This window comes from Heloderma suspectum, chromosome Z, assembly GCF_057233095.1.
Source record: "Heloderma suspectum isolate Gila_16-S chromosome Z, 16-S_ref, whole genome shotgun sequence".
Classification (NCBI taxonomy): domain Eukaryota; kingdom Metazoa; phylum Chordata; class Lepidosauria; order Squamata; family Helodermatidae; genus Heloderma; species Heloderma suspectum.
Window position 1 is genome coordinate 4240427 of NC_139476.1, and position 23278 is coordinate 4263704.

A 23278-nucleotide genomic window follows, 5' to 3' on the forward strand; every position below is an offset into this window, starting at 1 on the left:
ATTGAAACTGGTCATTAAGAGCAGCTACTTGAAAGCATTAAGCCCAGCAGCAGCACTTCTAAATACTAAAAGATTGGAATCAGATTGATTTTCACTCTCTGCCTGAAAGACACAGGGAATCACTCCAAGAAAACCTGGCCCCTGGTGTTTAACTGGCATGGCCATGCAAGCAAGGCCTCTGAGGCAGACGTTACAGCCCAGGAAAGTCGCTCTGGGAGCAGGAGATCCTTGTAACCAGGCCCAAGACTTCAAGGGCAGCCGGGGAGTCTCTTTTCAATAGCAGCGCTGAGTCTTGGAATATGGGAAGCGTCGTACCTCTGAGCCTATGCAGAATGCCTTCTCGTCATCACCAAACTGCTGCCTTCCCCCAACCTGGTGCCCTCCGGGTGGTGTAGGGCTATGACTCTCATCAGTCCTAGGCCAATAGTCAGGGATGATGGGAACTGTATTTACAAGGTTGGGGAAGGCTGCACCACGCCCCGGGGTATCAAGTGTTGCTTGCCTCTCTGAACCGGTGGCATAGGCCAGCTTTTCAGTAGGAGGTGCAGGTGACGACCGCGCAGCCCTCCAGATCAGGGGTGTGGAACCTCTTTCAGCCCGAGGGCTGAATGCCATTTTGGAGCCGCTCTTGGGGGCTGCATTCCGGGGGTGGGCGGGGCCAATAGAAAAAGGGGTGGGGCCAAAATTGCCAGCTTGTCTTCACTAGAGCTCTTATTGCCAGGATGAGCATTTCAGCCTTTTAGAGTGGGGGACAAAACGACAAAAGCTGGCAAACCACTAAATGGCCTGAAGAACCCTGAAGAGCAGGATTTGGCTCTGAAGCCTGAAGGAATAGTCCCCAACCTGCTGACTACAATTCCCATCATCCCTGCTCCAGAGGTTGGGTTGCAATTCCCATCGGCCCTCTAGCCAATAGTGAGAGATGGAGGATCGCGTGTTCCCTTTTGTCAGGGCTGAGCCCATAACTTTTTTACCTAAAGAACTCACAACCCTTCTCCTTCATCCCAGCCAATTCCCCAAATAAAGATCCCCCTTTTTTCTTTTTTAACAACATCCCAGCACTGTATCAGAAGGAGCTTAAAATATCAAGGGGAACATTAAGGGAGGCAGCTGTATCTAGAAATTGCCTTCCATGGGGATGGAAGGGCTCCATTCACAGAAGATGCGCCTGACTGGTTTGGGGGGATCCCTGCTCCTCCCCCCCCCCGCACCACAGCTCTCCTCACTCAGCAGGATCCCCTGACGCTTCCCCACCCCCCAATGTAGCATTTTCATGGGTCTGGAGGGCCAGGCACCTACATCTGGATCCGAGGGTGCATTCCATTTGCCAAGCTCTCCTGCTTGAAAAGTCTGGGAAAGGCAGAGTTAACCCGCTAATAGCAAAAACGTCTCGTTTTGGTTTAACAAAAGGCATTTAGGGGGAAAGTTTGGGGGCAGGTGGATCAGCGTGTGCATGCATTGGTAGTTGTATTTGTGATGCTTGCTCAGCTTTGGCATTAGCTTTCGTCAATGCGCAGTGCGCAGAAAGACCAAGGGATGAGGGAGCAAGTTATAGTTGTTTCCTGAAAATGCAGTTTGGAAGGTGGGATTTCCCCTGCCCCTAGGAAAATGTATTGGATGTATTCAAAATGAGGCAGAAATAGACCTGGTTCGCATGTAACACCCACCCAGAGTACGGGTTGAGTATGGGTTGTCCTTGAATCATGGGTTCTTGTTACGTGCGAAGCCTGTCCTGTGGTTCAACTATGGTTTGTTAACCACAAACAACCCAGAGTTTGCAACACAACAAACCATGGGTTCTCGGCTTGGGACGTCCATGCTTAACCCATAGTTAAGAACCATAGTGCAGGGTTCATATGTAATGACAACCCACGATTCAGTGACAAGCCATACTCTGGGTTGCTGTTACGTGCAAAGCAAGCCAGAGGATACGAGCTACCTCTGTGATGAGAGTAAAATTGGGATAATCTATAATGGGTACAAAACATCTTTCAGCCTGAGGGCCTAATTCCATTTTGGAGAAGCTTTCAGGGGCTGCATTCCAGTGGTGGGTTGGCCAAAAAAATACCTAGTTTAAAGCTCTTACTGCCAGAAACCAAGCCTTGGGAGAGACATTTCAACCATTTGGGGGGGGGGGGGAACTACACAAATGCTGGGAAAACACCAAAGAAGCAGCTCTACACCCCTGCTGATAATGCAAGAAAAGCCCTGCTGGATCAAACCAAAGGCCTGTGCAGTCCAACATTCTCTGTGCCACAGTGGCTACCCAGATGCCACCAAATCAAGTTGTCTAATCTGACCACCTACCCCAAGGAAGTTAAAATCTACCCGCTAGCACCCTTTGAGTCAACCCACATAACTGGGAAATTAGTCTTGCAAGTGAGTCAAGCTACTACATACCATGGTTGCTGGTCAGTATGACGTGGTGGTGGTGGTGGTGGTGGTGTGGGAAACGGCACCCACTTAGGTGCACAAGCAAAACACAGTGACGAGTCAAGTGAAGCTCCAAATCGCCCCTCTTATTTTAGTAACTTGAACCCCAAACTTTTTCCTTGGAGGGGAAATGCCCAGGCAACCCTTTGAAGTGAAGTCCACCGCTGTTTGCCGGTGCCATTTGCCATGGTTGAGTCAAAAGCTTGCGCCCTGGCCCATCTTGCATCTGTTTGTCTATTTGTCTTCATCGTTGCATCCTTTTGGGTCGTAGGCTTGCTGGATTTTCAATATGTTCCTCTCCACCTGTACACCTGAAGGTGGAACCATCTTTTTATCCCTGCCAGAAGGTGCTTCAACGTTGCTGTGTTTTGGATCGTGCACCGGTTGGGTTTTCAGTGTGTTCCTCTCCTTCACGTCCTGTTTGACAGAAGGTGGGGGCGACACCACCTCCTTGACAGAAGATGCTTCATTGTTATGACTCTTTAGGACATAGGTCTGTAGAAGTTTCAGTATGCTCCACTCCTCCTCTTTGTCAGAAGGTGAAGCTTCTTTTCTTTCCTTGCCAGAAGGTGTTTCATCCTCGCAGCCTTTTGGGTCATAGGCCTGCTGGATTTTCAGTATGTCTCTCCACTCCCCCTGGCTGGAAGGGCGGGCCTCTTCCTCCTTGCCAGAAGGAGCGCCTTCATCGCAGCCTTTGGGGTCATAGTCCCGTTGGATTTTCAGTATGTCCCTCAATGCCCCTTGGTCAGAAGGTTGGACCACCACCTCCTCCTCAACAGAAGGTACTTCATCATTTTGACCTTTGGGGATGTAGGACTGCAGGATTTTCATTATATTCCATGCCTCCTGTTTACCAGATGGTGGGGCCTCTTCTTTTTCCTTGCTGTAAAGTCGAACCTTTTCTTTTTCCTTGCTGGAAGGTGCTTCATCTTCGCAGCCTTTGGGGTCGTAGTCCCGCTGGATTTTCAGTATGTCCCTCAACTCCTGTTTGTTGGAAGATGAGACCTCCTCCTCCTTGTCGAAAGGGGTGCCTTCATCACAGGCTTTGGGGTCACAGGCCTGTTGGATTTTCAGTATGTTCCCAAACTCCCATTTGTTGAAAGATGGAACCACCACCTCCTCACCAGAAGGAGCACCTTCATCGCAGCCTTTGGGGTCGTAGTCCCGTTGGATTTTCAGTATGTCCCTCAATGCGCCTTGGTCAGAAGGTTGGACCACCTCCTCCTGCTCAACAGAAGGTACTTCATCATTTTGACCTTTGGGGATGTAGGACTGCAAGATTTTCATTATGTTCCATGCCTCCTGTTTGCCAGACGGTGGGGCCTCTTCTTTTTCCTTGCTGTAAAGTCGAACCTTTTCTTTTTCCTTGCTGGAAGGTGCTTCATCTTCGCAGCCTTTGGGGTCGTAGTCCCGCTGGATTTTCAGTATGTCCCTCAACTCCTGTTTGTTGGATGATGGGACCTCCTCCTCCTTGTCAAAAGGGGTGCCTTCATCACAGGCTTTGGGGTCGTAGGCCTGTTGGATTTTCAGTATGTTCCCAAATTCCCATTTGTTGAAAGATGGAACCACCACCTCCTCACCGGAAGGAGCACCTTCATCGCAGCCTTTGGGGTCGTAGTCCCGTTGGATTTTCAGTATGTCCCTCAATGCGCCTTGGTCAGAAGGTTGGACCACCTCCTCCTGCTCAACAGAAGGTACTTCATCATTTTGACCTTTGGGGATGTAGGACTGCAAGATTTTCATTATGTTCCATGCCTCCTGTTTGCCAGATGGTGGGGCCTCTTCTTCTCTGCTGTAAAGTGGGACCTCTTCTTTTTTCTTGCTGGACGATGCTTCATCCTCGCAGCCTTTGGGGTCGTAGTCCCGTTGGATTTTCAGTATGTCCCTCAACTCCCGTTTGCTGGAAGGGCAGACATCTTCCTCCTCCTTGCCGAAAGGGGCTTCTTCATCGCAACCTTTTGGGTCATAGGCCTGCTGGATTTTCAGTATATTCCGCTCCTTCATCTCCTGTACGCTGGAAAGTGGGACGTCTTCCTTCGAATCTGGTTGCTCCTCCAGCTCTGGGGAAGGGAGATGGTCCTTCAACCACAGCAGAGCCTTGGGACTCTGCAAAGCATACTCCATCAGTTCGTCCATAGAGACCTGGGCTTCAGCCATGACCATAAAGCTCTTACGCAAGACACCGCCAGATAACTCCCCAAAATTGTGAGCTGAGGCAAAATCAGAGTGGAGCTCGCCCATGTGACGACAGGTTTGGTACAGCTTGCTTCGGATGTTGGCTGGGAGATCTTTCAGGTTCTCCAAGAGGGTCTTGTATGTGTCCTCAAGATCGTGGGTTAAGCCTCGGGATATTTCCAGGGTCTTGGCTTCCACCTGTCAGAAAAGCAAAAGGACATTCATTCAGATTCATAGTTCTCTCTGCCCATCAGGCTGGCAACAAAAGCAACCCAGCCCTTCCCAATGCCGCCACCCCCCAATTCCATCCAATTCAATGACATGTTCTCTACATAACCCTGAGCTCCAATACCAGTCTGAACAAGTATGTTTTGCAATGCTTCCAAAATAGGCTTAAGCTGTGACTTTGGAGACTCTTTGTCAGGAAGGGAATTCCATAATTTGGAGAGAATCCTTCAAGGATGTCTTTCTTTACCCCTGTTGTTTGAACCCAACATTTAAGAAATGTTGGGTTCAATTAGGAATTGAATTAGAAACTTGAATTAGGAACAAAGTAATTAAGAACACCTAATGAGATGGCAAGATTGAACATCGACATCTTGGGAATCAGCGAACTAAAATGGACAGGCATGGGCGAATTTAATTCAGGTGACCATCATATCTACTATTGTGGGCAAGAATCCCTTAGAAGAAATGGAGTAGCACTCATAGTCAACAAAAGGGTGGGAAAAGCAGTACTGGGGTACAATCTTAAAAATGATAGAATGATCTCAGTACGAATCCAAGGCAAACCATTCAACATCACAGTAATTCAAGTCTATGCCCCAACCACTGATGCCGAAGAAGCTGAGGTTGATCGGTTCTATGAAGACCTACAACACCTTCTAGAACTAACATCCAAAAAAGATGTCCTCTTCATCATAGGGGATTGGAATGCTAAAGTAGGAAGTCAAGAAATCACCGGGATAACAGGCAGGCATGGCCTTGGTGTACAAAATGAAGCAGGACAAAAGCTAATAGAGTTTTGCCAAGAGAACATGCTGATCATAGCAAAAACTCTTTTCCAACAGCACAAGAGGCGACTCTACACATGGACGTCACCAGATGGTCAATATCGAAATCAGATTGATTATGTCCTTTGCAGCCAAAGATGGAGAAGCTCCATACAGTCAGTAAAAACAAGACCTGGAGCTCACTGTGGCTCAGATCATGAGCTGCTTCTTGCAAAATTTCGGCTTAAATTGAAGAAAGTCGGGAAAACCACTAAACCGTTCAGGTATGACCTCAATCATATCCCTGATGAATATACAGTGGAGGTGAGGAATCGATTTCAGGGATTAGACCTGATAGACAGAGTGCCTGAGGAACTATGGACGGAGGTCCGTAACATTGTTCAGGAGGCAGCAACGAAATCCATCCCCAAGAAAAAGAAATGCAAGAAAGCAAAGTGGCTTTCTGATGAGGCTTTACAAGTAGCTCACGAAAGAAGGGAAGCGAAAAGCAAGGGAGAAAGGGGAAGATATATCCAACTGAATGCAGAGTTCCAGAGAATAGCAAGGAGAGACAAGAAGGCCTTCTTAAATGAACAATGCAAAGAAATCGAGGAAAACAACAGAATGGGAAAGACTAGAGATCTCTTCAAGAAAATCGGAGATCTCAAGGGAACGTTTTGTGCAAAGACGGGCATAATAAAGGACAAAGAAGGCAGGGACCTAACAGAAGCAGATGAGATTAAGAAGAGGTGGCAAGAATACACAGAAGAACTATACAGGAAAGATCTGAATGTCCCTGATAGCCATGATAGTGCGCTCACTGAACTTGAGCCGGACATCCTCGAGAGTGAAATCAAGTGGGCCTTAGGAAGCATTAGTAACAACAAAGCTAGCGGAGATGACAGTATTCCAGCCAAGCTATTTAAAATCCTAAAAGATGATGCTGTTAAAGTGCTGCATTCAATATGCCAACAAATCTGGAACACTCAACAGTGGTCACAAGACTGGAAAAGGTCAGTTTACATTCCAATTCCAAAGAAGGGCAACGCCAAAGAGTGTTCAAACTACCGCACCATTGCGCTCATTTCACATGCCAGCAAGGTGATGCTCAAAATCCTACAAGCTAGGCTTCAGCAGTATGCGAACCGAGAACTACCGGAAGTACAAGCTGGGTTTCGAAGAGGCAGAGGAACTAGAGATCAAATCGCCAACATTCGCTGCATCATGGAGAAAGCAAGAGAATTCCAGAAAAACGTCTATTTCTGCTTCATTGACTACGCTAAAGCCTTTGATTGTGTGGATCACAACAAACTGTGGCAAATTCTTAAAGTGATGGGAGTACCAGACCACCTTACCTGTCTCCTGAGAAACCTGTACGAGGGTCAAGAAGCAACAGTAAGAACCAGACATGGAACAACCGATTGGTTCAAAATTGGGAAAGGAGTACGACAAGGCTGCATATTGTCACCCTGCTTATTTAACTTATATGCAGAGTACATCATGAGAAATGCTGGGTTGGATGAATCAGAGGTCGGAATTAAGATTGCTGGGAGAATTATCAACAACCTCCGATATGCAGACGATACCACCCTAATGGCAGAAAGCGAAGAGGATCTCAAGAGCCTCTTGTTGAGGGTGAAAGAGGAGTGCAAAAGCTGGTTTGAAACTCAACATTAAAAAAACTAAGATCATGGCATCTGGCCCCATCACTTCCTGGCATATAGAAGGGGAAGAAATGGAAGCAGTGACAGATTTTACTTTCTTGGGCTCCAAGATCACCGCAGACGGTGACTGTAGCCATGAAATTAAAAGACGCTTGCTCCTTGGGAGGAAAGCTATGGCGAACCTAGACAGCATAGTAAGAAGCAGAGACATGACCTTGCCGACAAAGGTCCGTCTAATCAAAGCTATGGTTTTCCCAGTAGTAATGTATGGCTGTGAGAGCTGGACTATAAGGAAGGCTGAGCGCCGAAGAATTGATGCTTTCGAACTGTGGTGCTGGAGAAGACTCTTACGAGTCCCCTGGACTGCAAGGAGGTCAAATCCATCAGTCCATCCTAAAGGAAATCAACCCTGAGTGCTCATTGGAAGGACAGATAATGAAGCTCCAATATTTTGGCCACCTAATGCGAAGAGAAAACTCCCTGGAAAAGACCCTGATACTGGGAAAGACTGAAGGCAAAAGGAGAAGGGGACAGCAGAGGATGAGATGGTTAGATAGCATCACGGATGCAATGAATATGAACTTGAGCACGCTCCGGGAGAGAGCACAGGACAGGAAGGCCTGGCGTGCTATGGTCCATGGGGTCACGAAGAGTCGGACATGACTGAACGATTGAACAACAACAACAACAACAATTACTTTGAATGAGTTCAAATCTCCAGGGCCAGATGAACTGCATCCTAGAGTAATAAAGGAACTGGCAGAAGAACTCTCAGAACCACTGTCTATTCTCTTTGAGAAATCATGGAGGACAGGTGAAGTGCCAGATGACTGGAGGAGGGCTAATGTGGTCCCTCTCTTCAAAAAGGGCAAAAAGGAGGAACCTGGGAACTACAGACCAGTCAGTCTGACATCAATCCCTGGGAAAATTCTGGAGCAGATTATAAAGCAATCCATCTGGAAGCACCTTGAAAACAATGCAGTGATTACTTGAAGCCAACATGGATTTGTCAAGAACAAATCCTGCCAGACGAATCTGATCTCATTTTTTGATCAGGTAACCTCCCTTGTGGACCATGGGAATGCTGTGGACATCATATACCTCGACTTCAGCAAAGCTTTCGACAAAGCGCCCCATAATACCCTGATGAGCAAACGAGCTCAAAGTGGGCTAGATGAAGCAACTGTCAGGTGGATCCACAGTTGGCTACAGAATCGGACTCAAAGAGTGCTTATCAATGGGACCTTCTCAAACTGGGGAGAGGTAATGAGCAGGATACCACAGGGCTCAGTCCTGGGCCCAGTGCTCTTCAACATTTTTATTAATGACTTGGAGGAGGAGGTGCAGGGAATGCTGATCAAATTTGCAGATGACACAAAATTGGGCGGGATAGCTAATACTTTGGAAGACAGAAACAAAATTCAAAGTGATCTGGATAGACTGGAGCGCTGGGCAGAAAACAGCAGAATGACATTTAATAGGGATAAATGGCAAGTTCTGCACCTAGGAGAAAGAAACCAAATGCACAGTTACAAGATGGGCGATACATAGCTCAACAACACTACAAGCGAGAAGGATCTTAGAATTGTTGTAGATCACAGGCTGAATATGAGCCAACAATGTGATGTGGCTGGCAAATGCTATTTTGGGCTGCATTCATAGAAGCATAGCTTCCAAATCCTGGGAAGTACTAGTCCCCCTCTACTCAGCACTGGTTAGGCCTCATCTGGAGTACTGTGTCCAGTTCTGGGCACCACACTTTAAGAAGGATGCAGACAAGCCGGAGAGGGTTCAGAGGAGGGCAACAAAGATGATCAGGGGACTGGAAACAAAGCCCTATGAGGAGAGACTGAAAGAACTGGGCATGTTTAGCCTTGAGAAGAGAAGACTGAGGGGAGATAGGAGAGCGCTCTTCAAGGACTTGAAAGGTTGTCACAGAGAGGAAGGCCAGGATCTCTTCTCGATCATCCCAGAGTGCAGGACACAGAAAAATGGGCTCAAATTCCAGGAAGCCAGATTCCGGCTGAACATCAGGAAAAACTTCCTGACTGTCAGAGCAATACGACAATGGACCAATTACCTGGGGAGGTGGTGGGCTCTCCCACATGGAGGCACTCAAGACAAGGCTGGACAGCCACCTGTCAGGGATGCTCTAACTTGGATTCTGCATTGAGCAGGTGCTTAGACTCGATGGCCTTGTAGGCCCCATCCAACCCTACTATTCTATGATTCTATGATTCCAAGACAGAAAGAGACAGGAGATCCAGGTCCTCTGACTTTTTCCACCCCCCCCCCTTCAAAAGTAGCGATTGGAGAGGCGTGTAAGGGACTTCCAATTTTGACTGAAGCAGCAACGAAGTGGATCTTCTAGATCAGAATCACACACGCGTGCACACACACGCACAGGGAAGGAAACACATACCTGTATCATGTCCATATTTTTCTTCCACTGGGGATTAATTTAGATCTGGAAAACGGCAGGAAGAGTTAACCTCCCCATCCCACCCCTGGTTCCCCAGTGCTGCTGCTCTGATCAAAATATTGAGCTCCCCATGGCTATGTTTAAATGAATGAAAATTCAGCACTCCAAATCATGGTTCTCCCTATCCATTATTGGACCTTATGAGATCATAATGGAATGCACAGGACAAGGTAGGCTCTGAGATATATTGGGCCTCAAAACGGTTTAGTTTGTTTTAAAAGTCCTACAGCAAAAATCCCTGCATGGAGTACTCTAGCTCGTCAGGGAGCTTGTAGCTTAGCATTCCCCTTGATATGCTCGTTTTCTTGGTACAAGGAGACTATAGAGAGATATTGCATTTTGGAGACGCTCTTGGGGGCTGCATTCCAGTGGTGGGCAGGGCGAAATTTGAAAAATAGCATATTTTAGCTTAAGCCTCTTACTGCCTGCCAGTAAGTAAACCTTAGGAGAGGTATTTCAGCCTTTTAGAATGTGGAGAAATACTACCCTAAAGCTGGAAAACCACCAAATGATTGGCAGTCAGGGGAAAAGGGGGCATGGCCCTCTGAAGGGCCAGAGGGCTGGATTTTGCTCACAGGTCTCAGGTTCCCCACCCCTGCTCTACCATGGGATTTTGCCCTTGTGCGGCTGAGAATAGTGGCCCCTTTCAGTTTCAGGAAAGAATCTGTGCCTGGTTCTATGGGAGTGGAGCCCAAGTAACATGGGGCAGTGCCAGTAGCACAAATGGTCATGCCAAGCAGAAAACAGCCCACCCACTCCCCTTGATTCTGGTCTTTTCCCTCTGAGATCTGCCCCTCCTCCCCAAGAGACTTGGAGAACGAGGATGCAAACCAGGCAGCAGAGGGTGGGAAACCCGTACCAATCTAAATTAAACTGGACTACAGCTCCCAGCCTTCCTAACCATTGGCCATGTGGATTGGGGCTGATGGGAATTGGAGTTTAACAACACTTGGAGGACACCAGGTTGGGGAAAACTGAGCTGAATGGTTGGACTAGGATCAGGGTTACCTGTGTTTAAATCCGCTCCCAGCTACAAAGCTCACTGGGCAAATCTTGAGCCAGTCATTTTTTCTCAGCCCAACCTCTCTCACAGGGTTGTTCTGAGGATGCAGCCCTGTGGCAACCTAGGGATGTATGGATTTTGTTAACTTCATTTGGTCTGTGTTTCGCAGATTCTCAGGCGCCTTTCACTCCAACATCCATATGTTGATGGAATCAGACTTTTAAAGCCAGAGTTTTGTCCTACTTGTGCTAATTCGCTAGTGTGCAGTTATGCATATGTGCCAATGCATGGTAGTTAATGCAAATTAGCACTGATGTGCATTAATACACATTTGCTCAGTGCACACTTGCACAAATGTGCATTAGTGCTAATACAAAGTGCAAATACACCCCCAAAAAACTGCTCTGCAAATCCACGGAATACATGCGACTTGGAAAAAGTGCATCAGCTGTGGAATCCACAACTCAGGTTCATAAAAATCAAACTAATTTGAATTCGTTGTAGATTTCTCCAACATCATTAGTGCCTATGCCCTGCTATAGGGAGAAGAGCCCTTTTGTCCAGAGAACCCCTTTAGTCCCCCCCACACACATTAAGATTGGAGGGGTGGCTTAATTCATATGCCCCAAAAGGTTTACGCTTAAGAATATCTAAACAATTATCTTGGAGGTGAGCATGTCCCTGTGAGAGTCACTGTTTGGAAGCCAAGAAGAGTGACTCCAACAGAGGGCAGCCACCTTTGTGGGCGGATGGTTCAGCGTGTGGGAGCCTTGAATTCTTTAATTCAGCCTTCCCCAGCTTGGGGCCTCCCAGATGTGTTGGGCTACACTTGGGGGATGTTGGGAGTCGTAGTCCAAGCACATCTGGAGGGCACCAGGTTGAGGAAGTCTGCTTGAATTCACTGATTTCTCAAGGCACCCCAACGTGCCTTAATACACAGTTTGGAATTTACCAGACAAGCCTCGAGACTTAACCCTACAACCCTTGAACTACAAGAAAACTTACATCGGAGGCAGGAGTGCTGTTCTCTTCACAGGCGGGCGTCGATGAAGTGAATTCATCCTCTCCGTCGCAGCCAGGTACAGTTAGCGTTATGTTAGCCTCATCTCTCCGGATGTGCTCAGTGAGAGGCATGGGAACCTTCTTTGCAGGAGGTGCTGCCCTCTCCTGTGCGCGGCTGACCTCTGCGGGAGGCGGCACCATTTCCTCTGAGCGGCTGACCTCTGCGGGAGGCGGCACCATTTCCTCTGAGCGGCTGACCTCTGCGGGAGGCGGCACCATTTCCTCTGAGCGGCTGACCTCTGCGGGAGGCGGCACCATTTCCTCTGAGCGGCTGACCTCTGCGGGAGGCGGCACCATTTCCTCTGAGCGGCTGACCTCTGCGGGAGGCGGCACCATTTCCTCTGAGCGGCTGACCTCTGCCGGAGGCGACACCATTTCCTCTGAGCAACTGACCTCTGCCGGAGGCGACACCATTTCCTCTGAGCAGCTGACCTCTGCGGGAGGCAGCACTGTTTCCTCTGAGCAGCTGATCTCCATGGGAGGCAATGCCACAGTCTCTGCTGAGCATTTGATCACCATGGAAAGTGCCACAGTCTCTGTTGAGCGCCTGATCTCCATGGGAGGCGCCACCATCTCCTCTGAGTGGCTGATCACCACGGCAGGCATCACGGTCTCTGCTGAGCGCCTGATCTCCATGGGAGGCGCCACCATCTCTTCCGAGCAGCTGCTCGCTGTGGAAGATGCCAGAGTTTCTGCTGAGCGCCTGATCTCTCCAGGAGGTAACAGCATCTCTTCTGAGCAGCTGATCTCTCCAGAAGGTGCTACACCCTCCTCTGAGCAGCTGATCTCTCCGAGAGGCAGCACATCCTGCTCAGTGCTGCTACTCTGGGCAAGAGGCATCCCAATTTCCTCTATACAGCTGCTTGTGGCGAAGCAATATTCACTTTCCTCATTGAGCGTATCCACAACAGAATACCGTTCATATGTCCGGGTCCACTGCATACGTATCTCATTCAGTCTCTCAAAACTTTGGTGGCTCTCTGGATCACCTCCATGCTGGACCTGTTCAATCTGGGATCAGCCATGCAAATGGGTGGGGGAGGGAACAGAACAGAATGCAAAATAAGTCATTTGGTGCTAAGCCCACAGATACGTTGCAAGGGTCTCCGGGGCACCAATTTGCTTGGCACGTCACCCAGCTGGGCCAGAAATAGCATGAATTTCTCCCACCCTGGCTGGGCCCTGAGAAACAATGTTAATGGTTTGCTTTGGGGTTTTTTTTGCTTGTTTTCTATTGCTTCAACATTTATTTGTAAGCTACCCTGGTTATATTTTTGAAAGGTGGGTTAGAGAGACAACCAAATGAACCAAAAGTGGATCTTAGCACATGGGGTACCAGAAACTCTACTGACACTCCCTGGAAGGTTTTGGAATGTCCTTCTGTCCTTGGAGGGTGCCCCAAGATAGGTTGGAGACTGGAAAGCAACCTTTTGGTGATGTTTGGGGCAAGGGGCTCTTAAAAACATCTGCATGACTTAATTTTTCTTGCTCACTGGTTTGGCCATGTTCTGCCTGCCCGCCTTTCTTATTCTGTTCACCAGCTTCCATTGCTGCCCTATATCAAAAGTTCAATACAAGGTGGTCCTCCTGTCCTGTCAATCTCTACTTACATTCTTAGAGTCATAGAATTTTATTGCTGGAAGGGATCTTAAGAGATTACCTTGTCTAGCGTGGGCAACAGGTGGGCCACATGCAAGGAGCCCACCTACTTGTATGGCTCCTGCCTTTGCACTGATAGAGCCCCGCCCCACCCTGCCCCAAAGACTGTGGAGCCTTGAAAAGGACAAATCAAGCTAATTTTTTAGCTTGCTGTTTTATTTATTTTTTGCCTTCATGGCAGTGGGAGGAGTGCGGCTGGTTCTTGTACTGCCTTATCTCAATCCTTTGATTTCTTGGTATTTTCCTCCTGGCATAGACTTCATTCTTTTGAAACAAGAAGAATCACAGCTTCAAAACTGGAAGTTCAACTTGGGAGTCATTTACCTCGACTCTAATACTAACTGATGCACTACACCTCTTATTTCTTGTGTCTTCTCTGTTGTTGTACTATACCTATGGACTTCCCTCTAATGTTTGCTTCTCTCCCACTCTTCCCTGCTGCCCCCCCCCCGCCTTTTGAAAAATATCTCTCTGCCCTTCAACAGCAACAAAAGTTATCTGGGTGCTTCACAAATAGAAGCTAAAACCATCATGTCTAAAAACAAGATAAACAGAAAAATGTTAAAACAGCATTAAAAAGCAGAATAAAACCGGCCACGGGGAAAGCAGTAGCGCAAACAACATTTAAGGCACAGTCCTATGCATGCTTAGACAGAAAAACATCCTACAACTCTGGGAGGCTGGGAGTTGTAGGACTTTTTTCTATCTCAACATGCATAGACTTGGAAAAAAAAATCTATTAGCCTGGGAAGATGAAATGCTCTTTCTCTACCTGGCACTGAAAAGGGCAGAATGTCTGGACCTGATAACCCTCTCTGGTTATCTGGGGAAGGCAGCCCACAACTAGGACACCACCACTGAAATGCTCCAGTGGCCACCTGAGTCACTGGATTCATCAGGGCTCCCCAGGGGAGAGTCTATGCAGATGATCTTAGGGTCTGGACAGGAATACAGGAGAGGAGACAACCACTCAAGTAACATTTAGGGCTTTAAAGGATAATACCAGCGCTTTGAATTGGGCCCAGAAATGGACTGGGAGCTAATGCAGGAGACAAAGTGCCAGCATAATAGGATCACTGTTAACCAGTCCTAGTTAACGATGAGCAGCTGATGTGTCTGGAAATGCAGCACGAACCACCAGCAGTCCCAAGACTAGTTTAAGAGGCAGAAGATACCCCGTTACCCAAACCAGGCTTTGTGATTTTCCCATTGCTGAAGGCTTTATCAATCCTGCTCTGTTCACTCACTTTTCCATAGCCTGGACCACACCATTAAACATAAATAAATAAGGACCAAAACTATACGATGCTAACGGTGTCATTGCTTGTGCACACCAGCAAAGTTAAAAATGGGGGGCTTTGCGTTTTGGGCTAAAGATGCAGAGATGGGGCTTTGCCCTTTGGGTTGAAGATATAATAGAAACCAATAAACTGTCTGACAATCCGTTATCAAAATTCAAAACGAGACCGAAGAAGCAGTGGCAAAATACAGGAGGGCTGCAGCTGAACTCTGTAGAAATGACAACATCAGCCGTTTGTGTTGGGCACCCTTGGATCAAGGCACACGCCCCCTTCTGAAGGCAAAAATAGGGGCTGCAAGTTCGCTGGAAGGTGGGTAAATCAGGGCAAGCGAAAGGCATGTGATGTGGCGGATGTACCAAGCCAATTGTCTGGTGGAGCTGAGAGAGGCTCTCCTGGGTGTTCCGCCTTGCCAGGCGCAGCTTGCTCAACGCCATCATGTAGGCGCGTTGGCGAAGTTTACTGGACAAATCACTGATCCTCGACAGGCACGCTTGCATCTGGTGGTCCATGGAGGGGACGTCAAGCTCTTCAACGGCCTTTTTCAGATTTCCTGAGCCAGAGGAAGGAGAGAGAGATGGAGAGAACACCCCCCCACACACACACAAATTTACATATGTTTTAAAACACACACACACCTAAACAAACGCATTTTTATTTATGTCCTACCCTTATTCCAAAAAGCATACGGTGGCTTAGGAACGTAGGGAGCTTCCTTACACAGAGACAGACCCTTGGTCCATCTAGCCCAGGATTGTCAACACCGAATGGCATCAGCAGCTCTCCAGGGTTTCAGGCAGGAATTTTTCCAGCCCTGCTTGGAGATTCCAGGGATGGAACCTGCACCCTTCTGCATGCAAAGCAAAGTCTCTACCCTTGCGCAATGCTCCTTCCTTTAAAAATAAAGTAAGATTCTAGTCCTCTTGACTTTAGTGACTGACTGGCAGTGGTTTCAGGCAGGATTGTCAAGTGCTAGTCCCCCTCTACTCAGCACTGGTTAGGCCTCACTTGGAGTGCTGTGTCCAGTTCTGGGCACCACACTTTAAGAAGGATGCAGACGAACTGGAGAGGGTTCAGAGGAGGGCAACAAAGATGATCAGGGGACTGGAAACAAAGCCCTATGAAGAGAGACAGAAAGAACTGGGCATGTTTAGCCTGGAGAAGAGAAGACTGAGGGGAGATAGGATAGCACTCTTCAAGTACTTGAAAGGTTGTCACAGAGAAGAAGGCCAGGATCTCTTCTTCATCATCCCAGAGTGCAGGACACAGAATCATGGGCTCAAGTGACAAGAAGCCAGATTCCGGCTGAACATCAGGAAAAACTTAGTATTAGAGCAATATGACAATGGAACCAATTACGTAGGGAGGTGGTGGGCTCTCCTACACTAGGGATGTTCAAGATGAAGCTGGACAGCCATCTGTCAGGGATGCTCTGACTTGGATTCCTGCATTGAGCAGCGGGTTGGACTCGATGGTCTTCTAGGTCCCTTCCAACCCTACTATTCTATGATTCCTTCCGAACCTGACCTGGGATTGAACCTGGACCCTTCTGCACACAAAGCAAGGGCTCTAGCTCTGCACAGTGCTCCCTCAAAAATAAAGTAGGATTCTAGTCCTCTTGACCCTAGTCACTGACTGGCAGTGGTTTCAGGCAGGATTCCTTCCGAGCCCAACCTGGGATTGAACCTGGACCCTTCTGCATGCAAAGCGGGGACTCTGCCACTAAGCTACGGTCCCGCCCTTCAGCTTACTTGGTTCTGGGCATAAGGGGGAATGGGAGGAATCAATTAAGGGAGTGGGAGATAAAAAAGGTGGGTCTGATCTTGACTGAGTTGCAGCGCTGCCATTGCAGATAGCTGAAGGGGAACCGGGTGAGAACTCCATCACATCCCACCTGGCCCTATAAAACTGCGAATGATGGCCCAGCGCGTTTCAGCAATGCTTGTTTGTCCAAACTCTTTCTCTGTTGGGTATCTCCCTGCTTGCTAATTTTGTGTGTGCTCCCTCCCTCTTGGCGATCAGAGCTGACACCCCACCACATCCGTACCTATCTCCTCCTCGGTAAGGGGCAGGTAATGATCCATCAGTTGCTCTGATTTGTCCAGCAACCTGTCCACAGTTCGTACAAAGAGCTGGCATATCCGACAGTTCAGAACGCTGTGCGGTTCGTCCAATTCGCTCTCCATCTCCCACTTGAGATGCAGGTCCTTCAGCTCGCCAGCATATTTGGACGCTTCTGCCTCGGCGTCCGTCAAGATACTTGCGGTTGTTTCTCCCAGGACCTTGCACGGGGGAGAGGATGAGAAAGGCCTTTCGTCAATTCATTGGCCGAGCATCGGTTTCCAGGCACACATCCAATGTAAGTCCTACTCAGAGCAGACCCATTGAAATGAATGGGATTTAATTTCGTCATGATTAAGTGAAGTCCCATTCGTTTCAGCGGGTCTATTCTAAGTAGGACTGATGTTGCATTTTACCCTCAGGAGCCCTACGTTGGCCTTCTCCCAACTAGTGACCCCCAGATGTGTTGGACTTCAATTCCCATTATTCCCCAGCCAGTGTGGCAGGTTGGGGAAAGCAGCCCTATGTAACGTGGGACCTTGTTACTCTAAGGCAGGGGTGTGGAACTTCTTTCATCTTGGGGGCCGCATCCCTTTTCAGAGAAGCTCTCAGGGGCCACGTCCCAGTGGTGGGCAGAGTCAAAGGCAAAAGGGGGCAGGCCAAATATACCCTCCCAAACCCAGCATATTTTAGCTTAAAGCTCTTACTGCCAGAAACGAAGACTTGCACGTGTTGGGGGAACCTGTGTGTCTTGTAATACAGCTCAACATTACCTTTGTATTCCGAGCTGGCTCAGAATGTGGTACGGGGGCTAGTTTGAGGGGCTGCCCTTGGCAGCGATAGGCAAGCAGTAGGCCTCTGATGTATCGCCTTTGAAACATCCCACCATGCCCCAGAGCAGTGCTGCCCTGGGGCACTGTTGGAAACCAAAATGGCTGCTTCCCACGTGGATGGTTGCCACATAATGATGCTAAACTCGTGCCCCAGTGAAACGCAGGAAACAAGCAGGAGCGCTTCTCCACCGCTTCTCTCGACGTCAAGGGGTGAGGGTAGAAAAAGGATGCTCCCTCTGATGCATTTCTGCCGGTCAGGCAACTGCTGACAGCGTCGGAGCAGAGCCAGGGAAAAAAGTGGGCGACCCTCTATCCATTGCATACCATCCAGCTTCCACACAACCCCAGAGAAGAACCTTCTAAGCAGGAGAGAGAGAAGGTTTGCGGGGGGGAGGTTGCTGCTGTTCTTTGTGATTTGCAGAGCCACACTACCTTCTCTATCGAAAATATAGACGCATCCATCATTTCGAGAGATGGCGGAGGAGCTGTCAGCTCATCGGACAAGCTGAGATCTCTGTCCAGTAGCATCTGCTGTAGGGTCATCTCGGGAATATCCGACACGCTTGCCCGACACGTGACCTGCGGGGTGTGCCAATCCTCTTCCAGTTCATCTCTGCTGCTGTTCGTGGCGGGCGAGAGAGCTGCTGAGAAACCTGGCTTTTAGTTCTCCAAGCAAAAGCAAGGCTCGTTGGAACGTTTCAACCTAGTGTCCTGCTTCCAACAGGGGACAGGCAAACACAAATGCTGGGCAACTCTTGGCCCCCCTCACTATTTGTCCTCCAGCATCTGCGATTCAAAAACTGACTGCTACCAAGGCTAAGAGGTGTTGATGGGCTTCTCTTCTGGTGGCCCGCTTCTGTTGGTGCTGGACTTTGGGGCTGAAGTCCAGGTGCCGCAGCCCCAGGCCCCCCCCCCCCAACAACGGCAGGTGATAGGGGCAGTGGCAAACTGGCCTGGCATCAGCACTTGGGCCTGTCGATATTAAACGTCAAGAAGACGAAAGTCTGAGAAGCCAGCAGTCAAATTAATAAAGCAACAGATTAAAGATTAAATGTCAGCTGAGATTTGTTGGGGGAACTCTGACAGATCCTCCTCTTGATGGCAAAGTCTGAGCATTGTTTGGGGAGGGGGCCTGGTACAAATATGTCACATGGCTGCCTCCTTCCCACAGATAACTCCTCCCCAGCTCTCGGTCTCATCCACACATCCAGTCTCATGAGTCACAAAAGAAAGAAGAAATTCTGGAACTGCACTTCTGGCTTAAGCCAGACTCCACAAAGCAGGAGTGGGCAACTTTACACACACACACACACAAACACACACACACCCATGAGCTGAACTGCTGCTGCTGCCACATCGCTGAATCCGGCGGAAAAAAAAGCCGCTCGTTTTCAGTGGCAAACCGCCTCTTCTCACTGCTGTAAATTTTGGTGGTTGGTGTGTGTGTGTGTGTGGGGGGGGGACGGGGACTGGAGGACAGGTGGCCACATGTGGCCGGCACAGATCCAAAGAAGCTAAAGGGTACCAATCTGTGTCTCTCTTCTGTTTCAACCTCCTTCCATTTCTGGATGCCCCTTCTGTAATTTTTAGCTAGACAGGACAGTGTATCGTGTATGTGTGTCCTAGACAGTTACATATAATTTGGGCTTATAAATGCTGCCAGCAGCACTGGCTCCCACTGTTGGTGGGATAAACATCCCCAATTATTTGGGGGGCGTTGTCCCTCACGCCTTCTGTCTCTCCCCTCCTGCCTCTCCACATGGCACTCTGGGACTGGTAGCAATCAAGAGAGAGCAGAGGTGGTGCTCCCAGACCAGGCTTTTGTTGTGCAAAAAAAGGGTGGGGGAATGAGCAGTGCTAGCTGCAGGTTTTGGACAGCCTTTGGGTAAGACCCCTCAGTGAGTCTCCCTTCTCACCAGCTCTGCTGTCTGGGCCAAAGCGAGAGGGAGGCGAACAAGCAGGTTGCGATGGTGAAGAGGAGGAGCGACTCCAGGGGGCTCTTGCCAGTGGGCCCCTGCTGGTGCATGTGCCCTTGACAAGTGCCCAACCATGCCTAGCCTGATGCCGGCCCCGGGTCCAAGACATCATTGTCTTCCTTTGTGACCCTCCAGTGTTTCCCTGTGCTCTTTCCACCTTTTTTTTCCTCACCGGGGGGGGGGGGGGACAAGGAGGAAAAGATGGAAGAGGGGCAACCCCATGTTACACGAGACATGCACAAATCTCCGTGTATCTCAAACTAGCTCCAGTTTCCCCCTTCATCATAATGGGGTGAATTGCTAAGTCCTGGTAAAGGGTACCTCCCCCCCCCCGCACATACACCCCTCCATCCTGCTCCTATGCTTGGGCCCCGTTTTCTCTTTCTGTTTCTGTGTATGTCAAATTTTGTGCCCTTTCTCTTACTCACACTCTGCTTCCAGTTCTTCCTGCCGTGGAAGCTCAAGTATGGAGTCCACATCCTGTGTCCTCAGAAAACCTCCGGGGAGGCTTTCCATCTCTCTCTCTTTAAGCTGACGAAACACAAGGAACAGATGTGTCAGCAGAGGTCCCCAACCGTTTTTGGGATCGGCGGCCGCCTCTGGAATGTTGAAAGTTGTGGACGCTCTCACAAAATGGCTTCCGTGGGCGGGGGCGGGGGCTTCGCTCATCCATAACACTGCTACCCTAGTGGGCATGGCCAGCCACAAAACACTCACTTCCCAGAAGGCGAACCGGGGAGACGAAAAGAAAAGGAATCTGCCAAGAACTGCTTTGCTTTGCAGCATGCCAGCCTTCGTGTTAAAATGATAATAAAACCTCTTTAAATAAAATAAAAATTAGGCTGGGCACCAAGGGAAGAGTTGAGGTCACCACGCTGGAAACCCCAGTGTTAGGGCACGTCTGTGCAGCACATTTCAAATGGGTTTCGAACCTCTTTGTCCAACGTGGTTCCTAACAAGGGAAGCATATTTTTTAAATGGATTTTATTTATTTGAAGTATTTTTATGCTGCTCCCCAGCCACAACTACCCCCGAAAATCCTCCTGAAGCAGCTTACATACAATCAGTAAAACAAGACAGTCCCTGTCCGCAAGCTTACAATCTAAAAAGACATGGCACATGAGGAAAAGTGGATGGGAGGGCAGAGGGAAATAATATAAGCTAACGGTAGATTTTAGTAGAACCAACTGTTAAGTCAAACAGAAATTAGCTTTAAAAAACCCATAAATTGGCCCTAATAAAAGGTATTATGCGAACTGTTGCTTTTGGAGTGTCCCCCCCACCCGCATTGACTAACGCCTTTCGTTAACAGATGTGTTAGGCCATGTTTACACCTTTTAAGCCGGCTTCAAGCCTTGAAAAAAGTATACACAAAGACAATGCCTGCCTTGGGGGTCGTTTTTGAAGAGGAACTCAGCGCAAGTCTTCAGACGGATCTAATACAGCCCTGTAGTTTTCTCCTTGGCGGGAAAAGGTTTTTAAATGTGCGCAACACACATGGAGTTTTGTGGTAGCCAGTTCCACAGACTCCTAGTTGCAAAACGTGGATTTGCAGCAGCATAGTCAACTTCTAAAGAATGCTACTGTGCTCAGATCTGACTGAAAGTCTTATCTTCTGACTGGGAAATCTTTTCACTGGAAAAATGCTGCATATGAAATCTAGCATCTCCTGTTTCAACAGGCATTGCGCTGACATTTTAAAGCAGAATCTTTTCAGCCTTAAGGGCTAGAAACTTGATCTTAAAAATGAAAGAAAATAACAGTTGCAGAGATTTCTGGTATGTTGGATTCTGAGTCCAGTACAAATTGCTCACACAAGCGAAACAGTTACATAACACATACAGAGCTTTGCCCTTTATCCAAGCTGAGCGATGCCTGTGGCTGCGGTAAGAGAAAGAGAGGCGTTTGTGTCCCTCTGAGCATGAACAGAGCTCTAATCTGCAAACTTGTGCTCTCAAATACCTGGTCTGTCTCGTAGTCTGTGCAAGCGTCAATCCGAAGGGTGTCATCCAGGGTGAAGGACGCCAAGAGAGGATGGGAAGAGAATCAAATAGCAGACTAGTTAGCTTGGACAATATCCGGACCGGAAGGGGATGTACCCCTCATCTCTAAGCCTTTGACCTAGGCAGACTTGGACAGCTGCCCAGATGCACCCCTCACACTTACTCTTGGCCTCATATTTGTAAACCACCCAGAGAGCTCCGGCTATTGGGCAGCATAGGAATGTAATAAATAATAATATTACAAGATATTTTAAAACCCTTAAAAAAAACCCTTTAATTTATTGTTATCTTTGTACCCTCTGACCGCCATATTGGATTTGCCCCAATGCCTCTGAGATTTATGAAATTTGCTGGACCACTGCATGTTTAGGGGGAAAGATGGCCATCTTTTGGGGTGGTGGCCATCTTGTTCCCTTCACAAAGTCATGCTGGGCCATTGTGTGGAGGAAAGATGGATGCCGGCACAAAAACATGGCCATCTTTTGGGACGGTGGCCATCTTGTTTCCCTCAGAAAGTCGTGCTGGGCGATTGTGGGTATCGGGAGTGCGATGATGTCTGAAGCTGTAAACCAGGGGTGGGGAACTTCAGGCCAGGGGCTAAATTTGGCCCTCTCTGGTTCTCCAAATGGCCACATCCCTTTCCCCACAACCAATTATCCTTTGGTGGTCTCCTGCTTTTGTGCAGTTGTCCCCCTTGTTGACTGGCAGCAAGAGCTTCATGCCACAACACGCTGGTGTTTTTTGTACGTTCAGCCACCCCCTTTGCCTTCATTCCTGCCCACCACTGAAATGCGCCCCCTGAAAGCTCCTCTGAAATGGAATTCAGCCCTTGGCGTGAAACAGATTTGACACCCTTGCCCTAAACCCTGCCCCACCACCCCTCCCCACAAATTGACCTGGCAGCAGTGTGTATGGGGGGACAGGGAAAAAACCTGATGCACGATGGATCTGAATTTCGAAGGAGCTTGTCTCGTAACGCTGCATGGAATTCTGAGCCGAGGAAATTCAGATTTGGAACTTCGCCCTAGCCAAATTCTTCTGCATCACTAATAATGATAACAGAAAGATTTGGGGGTTCCTCGTAGTGTCCTTAGTGTAGGTCAGACACAGGATGAATTATAACGAGAACCATTGTTATGGAAATTTCAGTTGTCATATGTCTGTTATCCCATGGTTTTATAAGCTAGGCTATGCGTGTTCCACCTCTGTGTGAGACTGCCACGCTGACAGAGACACAGCGCCTGATCAGAGACTCAGGAATGCCGAGACTGTGTTTACGTTAGAGCACACGACCATCTCCCTGCTGCCCCTCTCTGCGCATGCCCGAGTATGTGAAAGGCGCGGCCTGCTTCCCGTCTCCTTCTCTGCTAGACAAAGAGGTTAGTGGAGCGCAAGCGTAACGCAGCCCCCAGAGGCTTGTGTATATAAGCTTCTGGATCACACTACTTGATTGCCATCTCTGCTGGTGCGTTAGCCCCAAGGGTTGCCTTATTCTGCAGAATAAGACCGTGTTGGACCAGACCTCTGCCTCTTCTCGTTCTTGGTAAACAAATTAGAAAGTCTACCAAGGAAAGAACACCATTTTTGTAACACCATGATGTTGTTTTTGCTGGTGCAGTGAGCCCTTTGGGCTCTCC

At 48.6% G+C, this 23278-nt stretch overlaps 1 protein-coding gene across 1 annotated transcript; it reads right to left on the bottom strand.

Annotated features, from left to right (window-relative positions):
- Positions 1–2329: 2329 nt before the first annotated feature.
- On the bottom strand, positions 2330–18838 carry LOC146333521 (uncharacterized). The gene is made up of 5 exons (XM_084825465.1): positions 18095–18838; positions 16816–17050; positions 15128–15321; positions 11755–12822; positions 2330–4806 (listed from the first exon to the last, which is right to left on the bottom strand). The coding sequence occupies exons 1-5, from the start codon at positions 18203–18205 to the stop codon at positions 2668–2670; spliced, it is 3747 nt and encodes a 1248-aa protein (XP_084681591.1). The 5' UTR covers positions 18206–18838; the 3' UTR covers positions 2330–2667.
- Positions 18839–23278: the final 4440 nt, after the last annotated feature.